Raw genomic sequence first — 17,400 nt, forward strand, 5'->3', positions numbered from 1 at the left:
CTGTTTGGGTTTTGTTTGATAGCTACGTTCTTTTGCTCCAGGCGGCAGCGTTACGGTTGCCATGGTTACAGGGCGACGCTCTCTCTCTCTGCGACTGTGTGTTTCCTGGGTGAGAGAGCGCCTTTTCGTTGTTGTTGTTGTTGTGCTAAGCTAACAGGCAGAATGCTACAAGCATAGCTCTAAAGAATGTAGCATCATGGGCAGTGTAGTCCGTGCTGCAGGGAGAATGGACTGCCATACACGTTATGTGTCTGTGAGCGCTAGGAGGGAGAAAAAGGGGAGTGGAAAGGTACGAGCAGTCATCGAGCAAAAACGGGAGCTGGAAGCATGTAAATATAATAATAACCACGGCAGCCAAGAAGAGTGCCTGACGAGCCCAGTTGTAAGTAAGCTATTAAGACTCGACTGTACACTGTGTTCGTGTTTTCCTCCGAAAACAACAAGTTCCGTTGGAGCAGCCTTTCAACGCCTCTCTCTGTCTGTCGCAAGAAAAGTTGACCCACACAACAAAGTAGAGCTATTTTTCGGCTACCAGCCGACAGGGACCCCGCCGTATTATGCTGGGCTTACACTGTGCGATTTTTTCAGTCGCGCGATTCAGCTCCTGCTCAAACTGTACGATTGACTCGCAGGGGTTAGAAGTTCATAGGTCACGATGCAGGGTCTCACACTATACGGCCCGACGCTCTGATGCGACCTGAGTGCTCACACTGTGCGTCCATAAAAATGAAGGTTATAACAGAAATTCTGTCGCTCGCTCTCCCTCTCCGTCTTTCACTCACACAGACACACCACCACCATCAACTTTGCTAAATTGATAATGAAAAACATTGGTCAGGCAGCTTTGATAATAACTTATTATCAACACAATGATAACATCACGCAGACTGAAGAAGTCTAGGAGGCCACTGGACCAGCTTGACTTCCTGGTCATTAATGTGCGTCAGTGTGATAACTCCAAAGGCCGGAGCTCCCTCTACTGGAGGACTCATGACCCTACAGCAGTTTTACAGCTACTGCGTTTATAGTGGTCCCTCGCTATAGCGCGGTTCACCTTTCGCGGCCTCGCTGTTTCGCGGATATTTTGTGCGCAATTTTTCATGCTTTTTCTTTCCCTTTCTTTCCTTATTTTACAGCGCTTTGTGTTCTGCGTCCTGATTGGCTGTAGACCACTGTCAATCAATCTCGTGCCGTGTCTCCTGCACAGTACAGAGCGCGTTCAGCTTGTCAAATTTACATAAATCTTTGATCGCTAGCAGTGTGACTCTGAAGTGCTGTACTGTGTGTTTGTAAGTTTTCTCCCCAACAAACACAACAATGTCGATGAAACATTTTTGCACCGTCAAAGGCACCTGCGGGTGTTTTTGGTTTCATTCTATAATACTGGACTTGATTTTCTACAAAGGTTTGAACTTTGAGAGTGTTTAAACAAGAGGGAAAAGCGTGAAAATGTTCATGTCTGTCTGAGAAAAGTGCATAAAGTGTGTAGTGAGGGGTTTTACAGCCTTAAAACATCTATAATAATTGTAAAAAATAAAGTTGGCTACTTCGCGGATTTCACCTATCGCGGGTTATTTTTTTAGAACGTAACTCTCGCGATAAACGAGGGACCATTGTACTATAAAACTGTCTGTCTGTGAACTGTGGTTCAAGATTCTGGCACATCAGGATGCATAAAACTGTTTCAGTTAGTTAGTAAGTTAGTTTAATTGCAGGCTGTGATGTTCATGTGGGTTCATGCCCCCAAACCCAATTTTTGTATTAATCATTTGTAAACGTGTAAATATGAAATAAATAGCAAGATACCATTAGCAAACTCTTTGTTTATTCTCCCTTGATCAGTTATTTATTTTACTTTATTTCACGCCCTCTTGCAGAGGCACTTTGCCCCACCACTAGAGGCCCGCACTAGAGAACCACTAACTAAAATACTCTATTGTGTTTTATTGAAGATGGTTAACATTTGTTCTTTTATATCTCCATATCTGTAGATGCATTGTATCTTTAGCTAAATGTGACTATAAATCTTTTCAAGTGTGATTAGTGTGACGCGAGACATCGTTGAAAGGAGGCACGTGAAGGTTAAGCCTTAAATGTTATCCAGTTGTTGATGATTAAACAGATGCTTGTACACGCAGATTATCAAAGGTCCAAGGTTTAGAAAAATACTGAGCATATATATATGTGGGACAAAAGTAAAACAGCAGCCAGGAGTGTGTAGTCGAAATCTTGGCTGACAGTTTGGCTCTGTCATGATGGGAAGGTTCACAGCTGTAATAGTTGCCCTTCTGTTTTCATGCATCTCCAGCACGTCAGGTAAGTGCACTATATGATATATATATATAACAACATCATCAAGAAATGTGCGGTCTCTGGTTTTCAATCATGATGTAGTGAGTAGTAAATTTGCAACAACAGTTCTCACAAAAAAGCCTATATATTTTAAATGATACAACTTTACTATAACAAAATAATGTAAAACTGATTAAAATATTTCGTGAATCCATCATAATGTTCGATAATGAGCCAAATCAGCTGAATCAACCCTTTAATCCACATGTTAGAGTGGAATATTTTGCCTTTTCTTTCACACAAGACTCCACACCTGAGCTTCTGTCATTTATTTTGAACAGGACAAACATGTGAAAAGAACTGTGGGAAAAACTTGGACTCATGTTCATGCCACACTACATGCACATCTCTGGCGAACTGTTGCGCAGACTATAAAGAGTACTGCGTGGATATATCTCCATATTCTGGGTCTCTTTTCGGTGGCACAGATTTTATTATACTTGATGCAAGTTTCGAAACGGCTTCAGAGATTGAATGCAGGTAAGACATCTGTAGTTCTGTAGAGCTTATAAGTGAACATTTTATTCATGTAAAATAACCGAATCCAATGGACTTTCATGGACAACTGTGTTATTTATGTTAACATTAAAGAGTTTAAATACAGATCAGAACCCTGCTAATCATTCTTTTATTATGGCAGGTTCAATGGCAACATTAGTACGGTGGGATATGTGGATGACGGAGGGACAGGCCATTGTATCTCCCCGCTGTTATATGAAACAGGATGGATTCCTTTTGAGATTTCATCAGACAATGGCACTACATTCACTAGAGCCGGAACTTGGCTTTCAGGTATAATACCCGCTAGATACTCTTACGGGTGTTATTAGAACCCATCAGTTTCCATTTGATATGGAGATCACATTAACCATGATTTTTTGTGCTGTTGCAGTTCATACCGGTAAGCTAGATTCTAAGTTCAAGGCGATTCTGGACAACTCAACAAAATGGCAGTACTATGGCACACCTAATGTTGGAGGCACTCTTGAGATGACATGGAATACCTCTTTAGTAAGAGCAGAAAAGGTCAATATAGAGCTTTGGGGATACAGGGAAACAGGTTGGTGAAATTCTCTACATACACTTTATAGCTCACATGAGTTTGTTGACTGGAGAAATACATGATTTTAACCACAGTGTTTCTCTGTAGGAGAGCCCTATACAGAGTACTGGCTGGGTGAATGGCATTATTTATACTCTCTTGCAAAGGATCATCCTAATAATGGCTCCTTCAGCTTTTTGCCCAAACCAGCAGAGAACAGCTTTTCATCTTCGGAGCTCGGCTCTGTGCGCGTCAGCTCCAGCAGCCATCCTGACGGCATGTGGTACGTGCAAACACTCTCTGTGGTATATAGGCGACTGTTTTAATGATTAAGGATTTTCATCGTCCAAAGATCAATATTTATTAGCATTTAGTGTTCCACTGTGTGGCGAATGGGGATAGGTTCCTTTCACCCTCCTTTTCTAAATGTAAAAAAGCCTCTAGTCTTTGGTGTGTGCTTTCTGATATTTCTAAAGTAATGAATACACATATTATGTTTGATTATACACAAAAGAAATTATACATGGATATAAATTTCACCTCTGCCAAAAGAATGCCCTAAATCCTACAAGTTGAAGCCTGAAAAATATTTAAGTCTAAAAATTTAATTTCTACATGTAATATCTCTTTTACAATTGAGGTGTACAAAAAGTTCTGTTGGTTATGCTCAGGAATGTCCAGGCAGCGTGGACCGAGGATCACGCTCTGGCGTGGCATCTGGAGGAGAATTTCAGGAAGGACTCAGCAGGCTGGGCCCTGGATAAATGTCTGGCATGGGACGAGCTGGAAAATCAGCTGCCCAACTTCCTCAGTGAGATCATAGACTGCCCCTGCACGCTGGCTCAAGCGAGAGCAGACACAGGCAGGTTTCATGTAAGTGAGAGGAGCAGAAAATAAAAACTTGGTTGCACACATTTGTAACAGCAATGCAAAAACTGTACTTTTTAAGTCCAACTGCTAAGGAAGAAGGGAACAACTACAGACAGTAAAAAGGAAGCACAATGGAGAACGCATGAGAACCTAACAGACAAAACAAAGAACACAGTCAAACTGAGGCTATAAATACACACGAGGTAACGAGCTAAGTGGAAACGGGAGGGAAACTAAACACAGCAAAACACAGTTAAGGTAAATAACAGGCAGGAAGTAAAACCAAAAACAATGCATGGGAAACAAAGTAAAACATGGGAATAAATAGAAACACTGAACACAAATGAACTGAACACTGGACAAAGAGATGAAGAGAGACACTGGAAAAAAAACCTCATGCATAGAAGCTGGAACTAAAAAAAGCCTAAAAAATATATTTGGGATTTAGGGGACTGAGAGATCATCAGCAGTTTAGATTTTTAATGCAGAAACTAAACGTGTGTAATTACTTCACATGTCTATGATGATTATCAGTAGCTGTTATCGTTTGTAAATGGTCATTGCTTATCAGTTTATGAAGGTCTCTCTTAATTATTTATGAGAACATGAAAGCTGAACATTTCAGATGTTATTGCCTCACAAATAAGGATGTTATAATATAATCAAAAATTTGTATGGTTTTATTGTTCATGGAAGAATTAAGCTTCTGGACTGGGTTACAACACCTCTACCCATCATCCACAGCACTTGCTATTTTCAAACGGGAAGCTGATCTCCTTACTTCAGGTTGCACAATAGAAAGTTATTCACAAACTGCAACATAACATCTCCATTTTTTCAACAATAAGCCAGACATGGGATATGTTTTCAAAGTTACAGTGAACACGTGATCACAGTGAATTGCACATTTGGCTGCCAGGTCACAGACATTTTATCTTTCTCCTCAGACTGACTATGGGTGTGATATAGAGAAAGGGAGTGTGTGCACCTACCATCCTGGGAGTGTTCACTGTGTGAGGGCTATACAAGCCAGGTGAGTCTTCTGGTTAGAGTGGTGCCCAGAGTTCAAGTATTTTAAACCCCACATATGCATTCGAATTAGGAAAATACGTAGCATATGTGCAGAATAAAGTTTTTTTTTTTTCATTTTAAAGTATTTGTTTTAAGTTAAAACAAATCATATAACAAAATAGGGCTCATGTTTTCACTTGTTTATTTTTATATTTGGGCTGATAGTGAGCAGTAGTACACTTTGTACTTTCATTACCATATATCCACTTACTGTCAGGGCGCTGCAGTTAAACATCATGCATTACACCAGTTAAGTTTTGATGTAGGTACTAACCATAGCCCATAACCCATAATTATAACTAACTAGCTAAATGACTAACTATAGTCCTACTCAATAAATGCGCAACAGTTGGGGTGACTGTGGCTCAGGGGGTTGGGAAGTGCATCTGTAACCGGAAGGTCGCTGGTTCGATCCCCGGGCTCTCTGTCCTGGTCATTGTGTCCTTGGCAAGACACTTTACCCTACCGCCTGGTTTTGGCCAAAGTGGCCGATGGCGCGATATGGCAGCCTCGCTTCTGTCAGTCTGCCCCAGGGCAGCTGTGGCTACAACCGTAGCTTGCCTCCACCAGTGTGTGAGAGTGAATTCAGAGTAATTCTTATTATGTTAATGAAACACACACATGTATATCATCCTCGCCAGATACAGTCAGTGTCATGCATTCCGAGAATATAATATTTTCTATTATATCCAGTCTAGACTATGTCTAGTCTTTGTGGCAAAATCTTTATTTATGATCACACGCACACCTCTGTTGTACAGTAGCTTATTTTTGAGGTTACTTTATTGATCAAACATTGCAAACAAACTCCTACTCACTGTCTAACTTGCACTTGGTTTGTTTGAGTTGCGTTTTTGATTTTTCAACGTTGGATCAGTTTGTGTCGCTCCTATGCTCCTGTCTCATTAATTAGATTAGTGCAAAGTTTATTTCTGTTGGTTACATTTTTAAGATTGCACCTAAAAATACACAAAACGTTTTGTGTTTTGGCCTAAAAAGTGGTCATCATACTGTATGTATTAGAGAAACATAGTCTTGCATTTGGATTTATAAATACATATTTAGAAAATTCTCAGAATTTCCTTTTTAGCTTATTATTTATTCACGCATGTAAAAAAATGCCAACACTCTAGAAAAAAAGTCAGATATGTTAAAAACAGTATCATGCAGTATTATGTTCTTGTTATAAGCTTGTGCTGCCCACTAGAATGACTGTGGAGTCTTGTTTAAATTGGTTTTTTTTGCCTTTGGCTTTAACAGATTTTACTGACACTGTTTGGGAAATTTGTCCACAGTCCCAAGTACGGAGCAGGACAGCAGTGCTGCTACGACAGCACCGGCGCTCAGGTCCTGACAGCAGACTCGATTGGGGGTAGTACTCCAGACCGAGCGCATGACTGGGGTTCACCTCCTTACAAGAAACCTCCTCGAATCCCTGGACAGTCTCACTGGATATACGATGTCCTCAGCTTCTATTACTGCTGCCTCTGGTCTGACAACTGCCATTACTACTTCAAACACCGGCCCTCCAGTGACTGCAGGCGTTACAAGTCCCCCCAGTCAGGTGAGTTAGCCCTGGTATTACAGCGTGTTTCACAAGATTCGTTTTTAGTGTCTTTATTTTTGTTGTGTGTTTAATGTCAGCTGTGGTCTTTGGAGACCCTCACTTCATAACATTTGACGGCACTAGCTACTCCTTCAACGGCAAAGGGGAATACACTTTGGTGACATCAGCGGAAAAGCAGCTGACAATCCAAGGCAGAACAGAGCCTGTGATGGGTGAGCCAGTGAACTTTAACACTACCACTGTGAACAATGCTCCACAAATGCTGTCACTGAAGAAGAAAACTATTACAGCAGTTTATTTACCTGATTATACCACTATTAGAAACAACCAACGCCACAAAGCTGTCATCTGTTGCTATGAGAGAAGCGTCCTCTGACATCATCGAGGTACGGCTGGTCAGTGGTAACAGTGACCTCGAAGTGCTGCTCAACCAGAAAACGCTCTCATTTACTGAGCAGACCTGGATGGACTTATACGGTGAGAAACTGATTTATCTTATTCCTCATGATGAAACAAACTGGTTTTATTTGGAACCCTTTTAAAAACTGTATTCACTCCAAACATTTTCTTTGGAAGTGAGTGTACTTGTGGGCTCTCGTACTCTTGTAACATTGTGTTTTCTATTGTGCAGCTGATTTTACTTTCAATATCAGTTTGCTAAAAACCCAGTTTTACGCTTTCTTCTGTAAAGATTTGAATTCACAGGTTTCACACGGCGAAATCAAAAAGTTCATACTTGTGTGGAGAAAAAACATCAGCTTCTGTGTCGAAGGCCTTGAGGCCTTGCGTGTACAGCTATGACACTGACTATTATTATGAAGGAGCATGAGGTCTAGAGCCTGACCAGGAGCATCTTCCTTATTATTTCAACATGTACAAGTTTGTGAACAGTGAAACTGCTCCCCATCAGTGCTGACCTCTTCTGCAACGTCTTGACATATGAAGGACAACAGCCAGCCCAAATGTCCTCCACTGTGAGGCAAGCCATTGTGGAGATCTGCAAATGTGCAGTGGCTCGCAGTGCATTGAAACAGCAACGCCAACACAATATTTGCTCAGTAGCTGTCCTTTAAAACTCATGTGACTCCTGTATGAATTTCATTTTGAACGGTTGGTGTTTGCATGGAGTGACTTAAATGTAAGAGGCTCAAGGCAACCACCTCGAAAGGGATAACAGCCATATACTTATATCAGGTGCTGTCTTATATGTTATATAAGTAAAGGCTGAGTACTTCTTCCAACACTGCAGAAATCTATAAAGCACTGTTTTAATGGCACAACCTGTCTTTTATTCTCTCGTAGGTGCATTTCTGTTTTCTCCTACGTCTACAAATGTGACTGTGATGTTTCCCTCTGGAGCCGGGGTGGAAGTCCGACAGAGAGAGGGAACCATGACAACCACTGTGCTCCTGCCAGAGGATTTTAAAGACGCCACTCTTGGACTTTTGGGAAAGATGAATGGTGATGCCAAAGATGACCTTGTTTTCAGCAATGGGAGTGTTGTGCAGAACTCCAGCAATCCAGAGGAGCTGTTCAGCTTTGGGGCCAGCTGTAAGAAATCGCTAAACCTTTACATCACTAATTTGTGGGAAAACTGCTATTGTTACTTAATTTTTCTGAAGGAAGGGTAACAGTTGGCAAATCTAAGATTTGAGGTGGTTGAAAGACAGAACAGCACTGGTACAGGGATAGAGTGGTTTTCATTGTCGCCTCACAGAATGGAGTCCTGTGCAGGGTTTCCTCTGGGTACTCCAGTTCCTCCCAAAGATATGCATGTTAACGGGTGAATCTGTCCAAGTTGCACCCATGCTCTCAGCCTGTGACAGCGAGACCTTTCCACTGTGATATCACAATAAACATAAACATAAAACCTGAACATATCTTCCAGGTCTGATAAGTGTGATCAGTGTCGAAGTGCTTTAAACTTGCCACAAGGGGGCAATAGCTGTGGTTACAACGATACTTCCTGCCCCTGTAGAAGAATGTGGAGATGCAGCTTACTGTCCTGACCGCTGTAAACACTTACCTGAGAAGTTTATTGACCCAGTCAGTTTTTGTTAGGCAGGAGTGTAGAGTGCAATGCTAGCTTTCATGAAAACAGCAGAAAGCTTGGTTAGCAAAGTGCATCGCACATAGACAGATACTGACAAAGTAATATAAAAATAAAACTCTGAAATTTCAATCAAGGAAACTGGAACACAGACTTCTTTAACCGTCGGTTAGTGCAGTCAACTAGACATCAACCCTAACGTTTATGTCATTATTTAAAAGAAATCACCCCTGTTGCTTTGATGGCAAAATTAGGCAAAAAGACTAACCTCAAGTGGTCATCCAAGGAACTGCAGTTTTGTGGTAGGTGGTGGTTGGTTTCATTTTTAATCCCCAAAAGATGTCACATGAATTAAATCCATCAGTTTTTTTGTGATAATGCTCTCTGTCAGGGGTTGTGTCTGCTTTAATACTTAGAGCATGTTTTTCTATGATATTTGTGGTGGGAAATGAAGGTAAAGCTCTGTTTTTGTCTTACAGGGGCAATAGCCAATGAGTCTGCCTTGTTTACCTATGATTCAGAATACTTGTTGGAAACATATTACCGTGCCCCCAGACATGACACCAGTTTTATTCCAGTGTTTTTGGTTCCTGAGAGTCCAGATGATCCACTCGCCAATCAGGCAGCAACGATATGCTCCGGAGGAGGCTCTCAATTCTGTAGGTATGAGTGAAAACTTTGATTAGCCTTCTATTATTATAATAACAAACTGAATGTAAGTGTAATGTTTTTATGAAGCATATCTGCTTCAGATATGTCAGTAAATGTTAAACGGTTAAATAAATGTGTGCTAATTTTGCACATAAAGTTTAATTCGGCTACTAACACACTGATGATGTCACACGTACAGTGCATCAATTATATTATCCTCCACTGGGTGTAAAAACTACACATTGACTGTCTGCCACACACAGGAATACATGAGAAATACTGAGTAGCGTTCTGGGAAATAATATGGTATATGGCACAACTTGTTAAAAGACATAAAATCTCATTTTCTGATCTTTGCTTATGTGCTGTAGGTATGACATCCTGGTAGGTCGTAGTCCAGGAATCGGAAATGCTACGAGAATGTCTTTCCAGAGTCATGTTTCTCTTGTAGAGGATCTAAAACCAGGTAAAAAGCTTTAAAAATTATCCAAAAGATATTCCATTGTTTATTATGTACCACTTGGTATGACATTGTCATACTTTGCAGTATTATCCTGTGGGTGGCTTTCACCACCTGATAACGGGAAAAAGGAGGGAACCACCTACTTACAAGGAGCTAAGGTGCGGCTTTCCTGCAATGAGGGCTACAATCTCAAAGGATCAGCAGTGCGACTATGCCAGGCCGACGGCCAGTGGTCTGGAGAGGAGACACGCTGCGTGGCTTCCAGTATGGACACATCATGACATCAATAAATGATGAAATCAATAAATAGCAAGATTTTGATCTTCAGAAATCAACAGATGATTGGTGACAAATGTGTCCGTCTTTGAGCAGGAGTGTGAAATGCACAAAAATATCATCAAATGACTTTCATACAAGCGTGTCAAATTGTAAAAACAAAGATTTAGCACGAGGATGGATCTGATCAATCATATTACATGCCTAATTTTAAAAATTGCGTCACTGGAAAAATACCTCAGAAGAAGTAGCAGCACTCTTACCTTTTTTTTTTTTTTTTTAACCACGGGCCTCCTTTTCATTACTTATTTACTTATTTAGTAGTTACAAACATGCAGTGCAAAGAGATGTTAAGAGACGTGCATCTTCTTACTTCTTCAACTGTAATATATTGCCGGTATTTCTTGTTTGGATTTGTACTATAAACCTTGCGAATAAGCAAAAAAAAAGCTCAGCTTCAGCGCTCACACTTGCCCTGTAACTTCCCAAGGAAATATTGAAGGCTTTTAATTGTTACTCATAGGATTAGACATTCAAGATGTGCATTTATCAGCACCCAGTTCAATCAGATAATATGCAGGCAATGACCTAAATTTGATGAAAAACAGAAGTCTTCACAGAAAAGGCCGAATCAAAGAATGGGAAAGATTGTGCATGCATCCCGCTCTCAAAGGAATGAGGACTAAACCGAAAACCTAAATTAACAGCCCAGTTTTTTGCATAGAAAAAGTAAAAGCATCGCATCACGATCCTCTTAGAGATACCAGTTTGAATTTTTCTGGTCACAAAAATTAAATATCTGGAATTGATTTTCCACCATATCAGCCATCAAAGGGGAGGGTGATTCTCCTCATCTGTACAGCAGCAGATATAATTTTTTTTAGAAGAAAAATAAAAGCTGAGGACGAGCAATAACTCTAGTAACAAAAGAGATTTCACTGAACTCATATAATGCCCGTCAGGAGATTATTTTCTAACCTACAAACTTTCAAGGGCCAAAGGTTTACCAAAGCCATTAGGATTTATTGTCAGGCTGTAGATCTTTCTATTGATAATGACGCATTTGGCCTGCTGATGTTCTTACATGAAAGGTCAGGGTACAGTCAGGATTATTCATCTGTGACCTGCAAATGTCTGTAATAGCAATTTACAGAATAGTTGCTGAGATGCTTTTGTCTGAACAAAAAAGTAAAAACAACAACAATACAAAAAAGCAAAGTAGAAAAGTGAAGGAAATTTTGGCCAGTCTAGTGTTCAAGATCATCCTTTCATGCACCGTTGCATCATTTTCAGTGCCGTTGCTATTTTTAGATCTTTCCAAGAAGTCTCGTTGCACTTGATGTGTGCTGGAGAGGACAAAAAACAAACACACAAATATACAAAATCTGTACTGTGGACATGATACCCTCGTATAAGACTTGCACCCTTTTTTTAAAAAACATATAAAGATCATGTTTTCTACTTTGTTTTTCAGCTAAATCAAACTCTGAATCATGTGGTTCCTGTTTGATTCTTACACACTTAACAATCAAGTCCCATTTTTTCCCCATTTGTCCTGGATAACTTGACTCAGTGGGAAAAGAGTCTCATTTAAATCTGTGCCTTCAGGTAATACCACAGGGATTGTGGCTGGTTCAGTCATCGGAGCGCTGACGCTAATTGTGATCATAACAGTAATCGTGCTCCACTCCAGAAAACGTAAAAGGTACAGTAAGATATTACTTAATCTTATTAGTGGATGAATAAAGTGATGATATGCACTCATTTTATCAGGATTATGTTATAGTACCTGTTGCTGAGTGAAAGTTGAGTTAACTTTTATTTTGTATCCCTTTCAATTTCAGAAAAGATGAACACTCAGCAGAAACGGAGAGTCATTAGAGCTTAGGGGAGAATCCACAATGACACAGCTATAAATGTAGATTAAACATTAATCTAGCTAAACAGGTAATGGGTAAAACATTAATCTAGAAATGGAAGAGGCTATGTCTATTTATTAACAATGTCCAAGACCAAGTCGACTGCATGTGAACTGTTAATACTATAACTGCTAGCTTCTATATACTTCCAGCCTCCTGTCTACACTAATAAGTTGACTGCTGTTGTCGTGATTCTGACTCCCAGGTATTTCAGGCAGAGCTGGACACACCAGGCTCCTGTGCTGGCTAAGTTAAATTATGGTAAACAAAAGAAAACGTTTGATGTGTTAAACAAGTGTCTGCCCCCATATTTAAGGCTTGATTAGCAGCACGTAGTTGTGTAACACTATTTTTAAGCACTCCCAATAAGATAACTTCTCTTCATAGTCGCTGAGTTGCTTTTGTTGGGTTTGTTTAAACAGTATTTGAAGCAGGGCTGGATGGAGTTATGTGTGTCCCCCTTATAGATGTCAGGTCTCTCCTACTGCCATTGCAAACTTTGGACAATTTAAAGTTTGTCAGTCCTCGGGCGACCAACTCGTTGGACTCGGGGCTCCAACAGTTGCTTTGTCTGTTGATTAGCTGCTCCTGTGGGAACAGGTTCCTCTGCACAGTTAGTATCTACATACAGTGCAACACATTTGTGTTGAAAAGTCAAACTGTGTTGCATTTCTTTTGGGTTTTGTATTGTTTTAATGTCATTCAGTCATTCAGTAAAATACAGCACCCAGTTTATTAGATAAACTGATGAACTCCAGCAAACTGCTCCTTGCCACTGCCTAAACACTCCTCTTATGTCAAAAACTAATATAAATATTTGAACTATTGTGTATGTAGAGAAGAAAACGCTGCACTTTCTTGGTTGTGTATTTCTTAAATGTTAATAAATTCTCTTATACAGTTGGCTGTTTTTAAACTGTATTAAAATATAATATGAGAAGGTGAATCTTATTCTTGAATCAAACTAACCACAGTTTTTTGGCACACACATATGACTCAGACCCAACATCACATTGTTACTGTGAGTTTCTGAGCCTTTTGCAGTGCTGTACATTTACACTGGTATGGTGAAAACAATATTATAACATGTTAAGAGCAACTAAATCCAAGACGTGGCATCTTACAGCTCAGGTGTATGCCTAAGAATGATTATATTTAGTCCTGATTGTTTTAGTCATACCTATATATGAGTACTAATAATAACTTTCTGTATTTATTCTCAGATGATCCATAAATGTAATGTCAACTTTCCAGTCCTTAAAATACACTTTAACTGCCCTTTGGGGATAATTTGACTTCTTGCTCTTAAAAGATTTCAGATATTTCCTCATTAATAAATTCATTAGTAAAGTTCCACCTCAGATGCCTGGTTGATTTATGAATCTCAAGCTCGGTTCATTATTTGTTCAGCATATCACCCTTGTTGCCCAGATTCATCTGTGCATGTGAAATTCCTCACAACCACTCCACTGCGTCAGTCTCTCAGTCTGTCGCTTTGTCCTGGCTGTAAACACGTCTTTAGTTTGTGGTAAACAACAGTTTGTCTCACACGTTTATCGCGTTATTGTTCTCGATTTGATCTCATCTTTTCAAGTCAATCTTGGGTTCAGAAAGTGAACGTAACACTGTTGTTTACTGTGTTACTCTGAATGTACGTGCTGTTCCCTCACGCAACCCAAGGCTGTAGTTTCTTTGGACAAAGAGCACCAGTATGTGACAAGACTGCAGAGGTCTCTGCTGAATAACCTTGCTTCCAGAGTCATTCACCAACAACTTGCCACAGACACTCCAGAGATATAAATACAAATGATTAGCATTATCCCCTCCATGTCCCGGGCAACCGAGGAGTAACTCCCAGCTCATCTCATAAATCATTCTCATCCTTTGGATCACTCTTACTGCCACGCAAGTGTTAAAATGACCCACCCGGGTATTTAAAGTGTGAGACTGGACCATGCAGATGCCAAAGAACGCCTTTCCTTGGACCTCCTGCGCACTTTCTGTTAGGCAATAAAAATACAGCTGCTCTGTTGTTTGGATCTTGGTGATCAGACGAGACTTGTTTGTCACAGTGGAGTGAAACTCTTTGCAGACCGGTTCCTTCATATTGATCTGATTTTCTAGGATATGGGTGAAGAAAATAAAATATTATCCCGTCCAATTTTCCGCCGAGATGTGGAATGGGATCCTTTTCCAAACTGGACACAGCCGAGCCGTATCTTTGCTCAGGATTTTGGTCTTCCACCCTTCCTGGAGCCCGGTGATCTGGACTGGCTAGACTGGGCGAAGAAGAGACTGGCATCTTTCTCATGGCCAGGGTACACACAAAGTCCCCTTCTCCCCCCATTTATTGGTATGCGACCCACAGACCAGAAGGGATTGAGACAACTGACAAGTGGAGTATCAGAGATCCAAACAGGGCCAAACAGCTGGAAGATTAATCTGGATGTTAATCACTTCTCACCTGAAGAGATCACAATCACAACCAAAGAGGGCTATTTACAAATATCAGGTAGTGTCAGTTTTTTTGATCATAAGATAGATTTATGATGAAATACGTGATGAAAAGTGTAAAAAACACTTTTGTTTGCTTCTTTTTCATTTCAAGGAACCCACGAAGAAAGACAGGATGAGCATGGACTGGTTTCAAGGTGCTTCACTCGTAAATACAAGTAGGTTGTCAGAGAACACTGTGAGTCATTTCTATTTATCTTTTCTTGGAAATTGGGAAATAGCTATAGTGATTTACTAATCAATCAATCAAGCCTTTATTTTTCACATGCAATGTTACACATACATGTTACCTGCAGTGAAAATTTGACCCCTTCCGACCATAAATGCATTACATCACATTGGGAAGACAGATCGGAAACAGGTAGGATGGTAAGAAAAACAATGAAATACAATACATGAGGGGAGACAAGGAGAAAAAGAACTCCTCTCAGACTGAGCTCCTACAGGAGAGCAGTTTGAGAACAGAAAAAAAACCCACACCTCAGCACAGAGAAGCACATGAAACTTCATATCTTCACACCATAAAAACACGTGCGTATCGGGTATGGAGTTTGCCGATGTGGACAACAGCCCCATTAAAACATACATGCAAACATTAAGTATATAAGAGTTTTCCGTTCAGAGTTTTTATCATTCGAATGAGCTTGAAAGTCAATATTTAGTATGACTACCTTTATCTGTCTACACAGTTTGAAGCTTTCTGAGAATTTCTATAAGCAGTTTTAAGGAACAGTTCTCCAGGCTTCTTGAAGGACATTCAAAGCTCTTCTTTGGATGTTGGCTGCCTTTTGTTCTCTTCTCTGTTAACATGAGTCCACACTGCTTCAATAACATTTAGGTCCGGGCTCTGGTGAACACGCAAATCAACAGAAGGATCAGTTGCACCCGTTAGGTCCTACGTTTAGTCTCTGCTGGATTTTCCCCCTGTTTCTTAAGGACATCATTTTCAGATACCGGTCTTCTGCTTTAGACGGTGTTTTATGCTTGCCACTTCTTCTTTTGTCCTCCAGTTTTTCAATTTCCTCAATTTTTTTAAGGACACACTGCACACTAGGCTGAGATGTACCAGCTTAACAAAGGAAAAACTTTGAAAGACCTTCAGAAACTATTGGATGGCTATTGCTCAAGATCACTTTCAGAAATTATAAGAAAATCTGATTCCTTGGAAGGAAACTATAAAGAAATGAGGGGTGGCACAATACTTTTAAACAGTATGTATAGCTTACAGAAGGTGAGGATATCAACACATACACAGATGATTCTGCAGCAATAATAGAGTTTGTATATATATATATATATAGGTTGTAATCTATTTAATTAGTCTCTCAAAATGTGTTCAACATATATATGTTACAAATACACTGTTCTGTTAGTTGCTTACCAACTTTCTTTTCATTTCATTAAGGTTGCCACAGGGGGTTGACTTGCAGCAGATCAGTTCATCCCTGTCTGCAGATGGAGTCCTGTCTGTAGAGGCCCCTGTGCCAGGGACCTCAAGCAGCATCCCAGGCAATGAGATTGTCATACCAGTTCAGATCAGACAGAAGCAGGATGAACAAAAGGATGAACCAGTGAGCAGAGCTTGATGTAGCTCAGGTTATGTGTAGCAACCTTTGCAGCACTGACCTAAAGAGAAAATGTAATTGTTCTAGCATTGCAAATTTACTAACCAGGCTGGTTTATTTCCACTAGAGAACATTTCATACTGTTCAACATAATAATGTGACACTTCATATGTTTTCAGATCAAGATTAGATTTATGAGTTTGACCTGAAACTTGATATGATGGTTTCTTGACGAAGCAGCATTATAAAGCTGTCCTGATATCACATAATCCCTAACAAATGAAAATAACAAACAAACATCATCCTCTGTTCATAAATGCATTCTTACTTTGGCAGATTGCAGGATTAAGAGAATTCAGTTTAATCTGTAGTAGCTGTGCTTCTTAAGGTATGCAGAAAATTCTTGTCAAACAGTCCACAAGAGGGCATTGAAGTTCTACTTAGAGTCACATTAGGGAATTTATTTCCTCCTCATGAGTATTCTTTCATCATGTAGAGATTTATAAACAGCTCTTATCTAAGACCACCTATTCAGGGTACGCCTTCCAGGTTAGAAGCTTGTTGCACAGTATTCGTTTTTAAAAAGATTTATAATACATACATAAAACAACGAGCAAAAGCTACAAATAAAAAAATAAAATAAAGCTATTCATCAACACTAAATGGAAAAAGTGATGTGTAATGTTGCTTTTCTTCTCCAGTCCATTTAAGATAGGGCCATGCCAACTTAGGGTGAGTCAGGCTCTTCCCAAACGTAGCCAAGATTTGTCTGCTATGGGACTCTTACGGCAATGTGATGGCTCGCTGTGTGCAATTTGTGAGGCAATCTGTAGGGACATCCCCTAGCTCATACTGTGGGAGGACAGACTTACTTCTCTTTAATGGTCTACAGACCAAAAGGTTCATAGGAGACGAGCAGTGTTGCTCATAGACTCCATTTAAAATTCTCCATCAGTTCACAGCCTTCAGAGCTCGGCAATAATAGATCCCGACAACACGTGTGGTCATTGTCATGTTCTTGGTGATGTTGAGCTTGCTACAATAAATATTTCTGCACACA

At 40.1% G+C, this 17,400-nt stretch overlaps 2 protein-coding genes across 3 annotated transcripts; both read left to right on the forward strand.

The window, feature by feature from the left end:
• The first annotated feature begins 2,108 nt into the window (after positions 1 to 2,108).
• On the forward strand, positions 2,109 to 13,608 carry LOC101464913 (sushi domain-containing protein 2). Of its 2 annotated transcripts, XM_004538107.6 has the most exons (16): positions 2,110 to 2,316; positions 2,634 to 2,832; positions 2,993 to 3,144; positions 3,245 to 3,412; positions 3,503 to 3,677; positions 4,066 to 4,267; positions 5,212 to 5,297; positions 6,631 to 6,899; positions 6,980 to 7,114; positions 7,224 to 7,379; positions 8,205 to 8,453; positions 9,432 to 9,615; positions 9,975 to 10,069; positions 10,151 to 10,330; positions 11,951 to 12,047; positions 12,187 to 13,608. In XM_004538107.6, exons 1-16 carry the CDS (start codon positions 2,253 to 2,255, stop codon positions 12,221 to 12,223), a joined length of 2,448 nt encoding a protein of 815 aa, XP_004538164.2. In that variant the 5' UTR covers positions 2,110 to 2,252; the 3' UTR covers positions 12,224 to 13,608. The 2 variants fall into 2 exon arrangements, 1 of the variants encoding a protein (XP_004538164.2); XR_190851.5 differs by lacking the exons at positions 11,951 to 12,047; positions 12,187 to 13,608 and having other exon boundaries at positions 2,109 to 2,316; positions 9,432 to 9,611; positions 10,151 to 10,169.
• Positions 13,609 to 14,051: 443 nt separating this feature from the next.
• On the forward strand, positions 14,052 to 17,400 carry LOC101464631 (heat shock protein beta-1-like). Its single transcript, XM_004538106.5, has 3 exons — positions 14,052 to 14,773; positions 14,870 to 14,933; positions 16,181 to 17,400. The coding sequence occupies exons 1-3, from the start codon at positions 14,389 to 14,391 to the stop codon at positions 16,359 to 16,361; spliced, it is 630 nt and encodes a 209-aa protein (XP_004538163.2). The 5' UTR covers positions 14,052 to 14,388; the 3' UTR covers positions 16,362 to 17,400.

The sequence above is a fragment of the Maylandia zebra genome, linkage group LG7, assembly GCF_041146795.1.
Source record: "Maylandia zebra isolate NMK-2024a linkage group LG7, Mzebra_GT3a, whole genome shotgun sequence".
Lineage (NCBI taxonomy): Eukaryota > Metazoa > Chordata > Actinopteri > Cichliformes > Cichlidae > Maylandia > Maylandia zebra.

Excerpts from the sequence above, each read along its gene's own strand:
- LOC101464913 (XM_004538107.6), top strand. The coding sequence starts at position 2,253 with ATGATGGGAAGGTTCACAGCTGTAATAGTTGCCCTTCTGTTTTCATGC. Across the intron at positions 5,298-6,630 it reads GTGAGGGCTATACAAGCCAG|TCCCAAGTACGGAGCAGGAC; the intron begins GTGAGTCTTCTG and ends ATTTGTCCACAG. Across the intron at positions 9,616-9,974 it reads GGAGGCTCTCAATTCTGTAG|GTATGACATCCTGGTAGGTC; the intron begins GTATGAGTGAAA and ends TATGTGCTGTAG.
- LOC101464631 (XM_004538106.5), top strand. The coding sequence starts at position 14,389 with ATGGGTGAAGAAAATAAAATATTATCCCGTCCAATTTTCCGCCGAGAT. Across the intron at positions 14,774-14,869 it reads GGGCTATTTACAAATATCAG|GAACCCACGAAGAAAGACAG; the intron begins GTAGTGTCAGTT and ends TTTCATTTCAAG. Across the intron at positions 14,934-16,180 it reads TGCTTCACTCGTAAATACAA|GTTGCCACAGGGGGTTGACT; the intron begins GTAGGTTGTCAG and ends CATTTCATTAAG.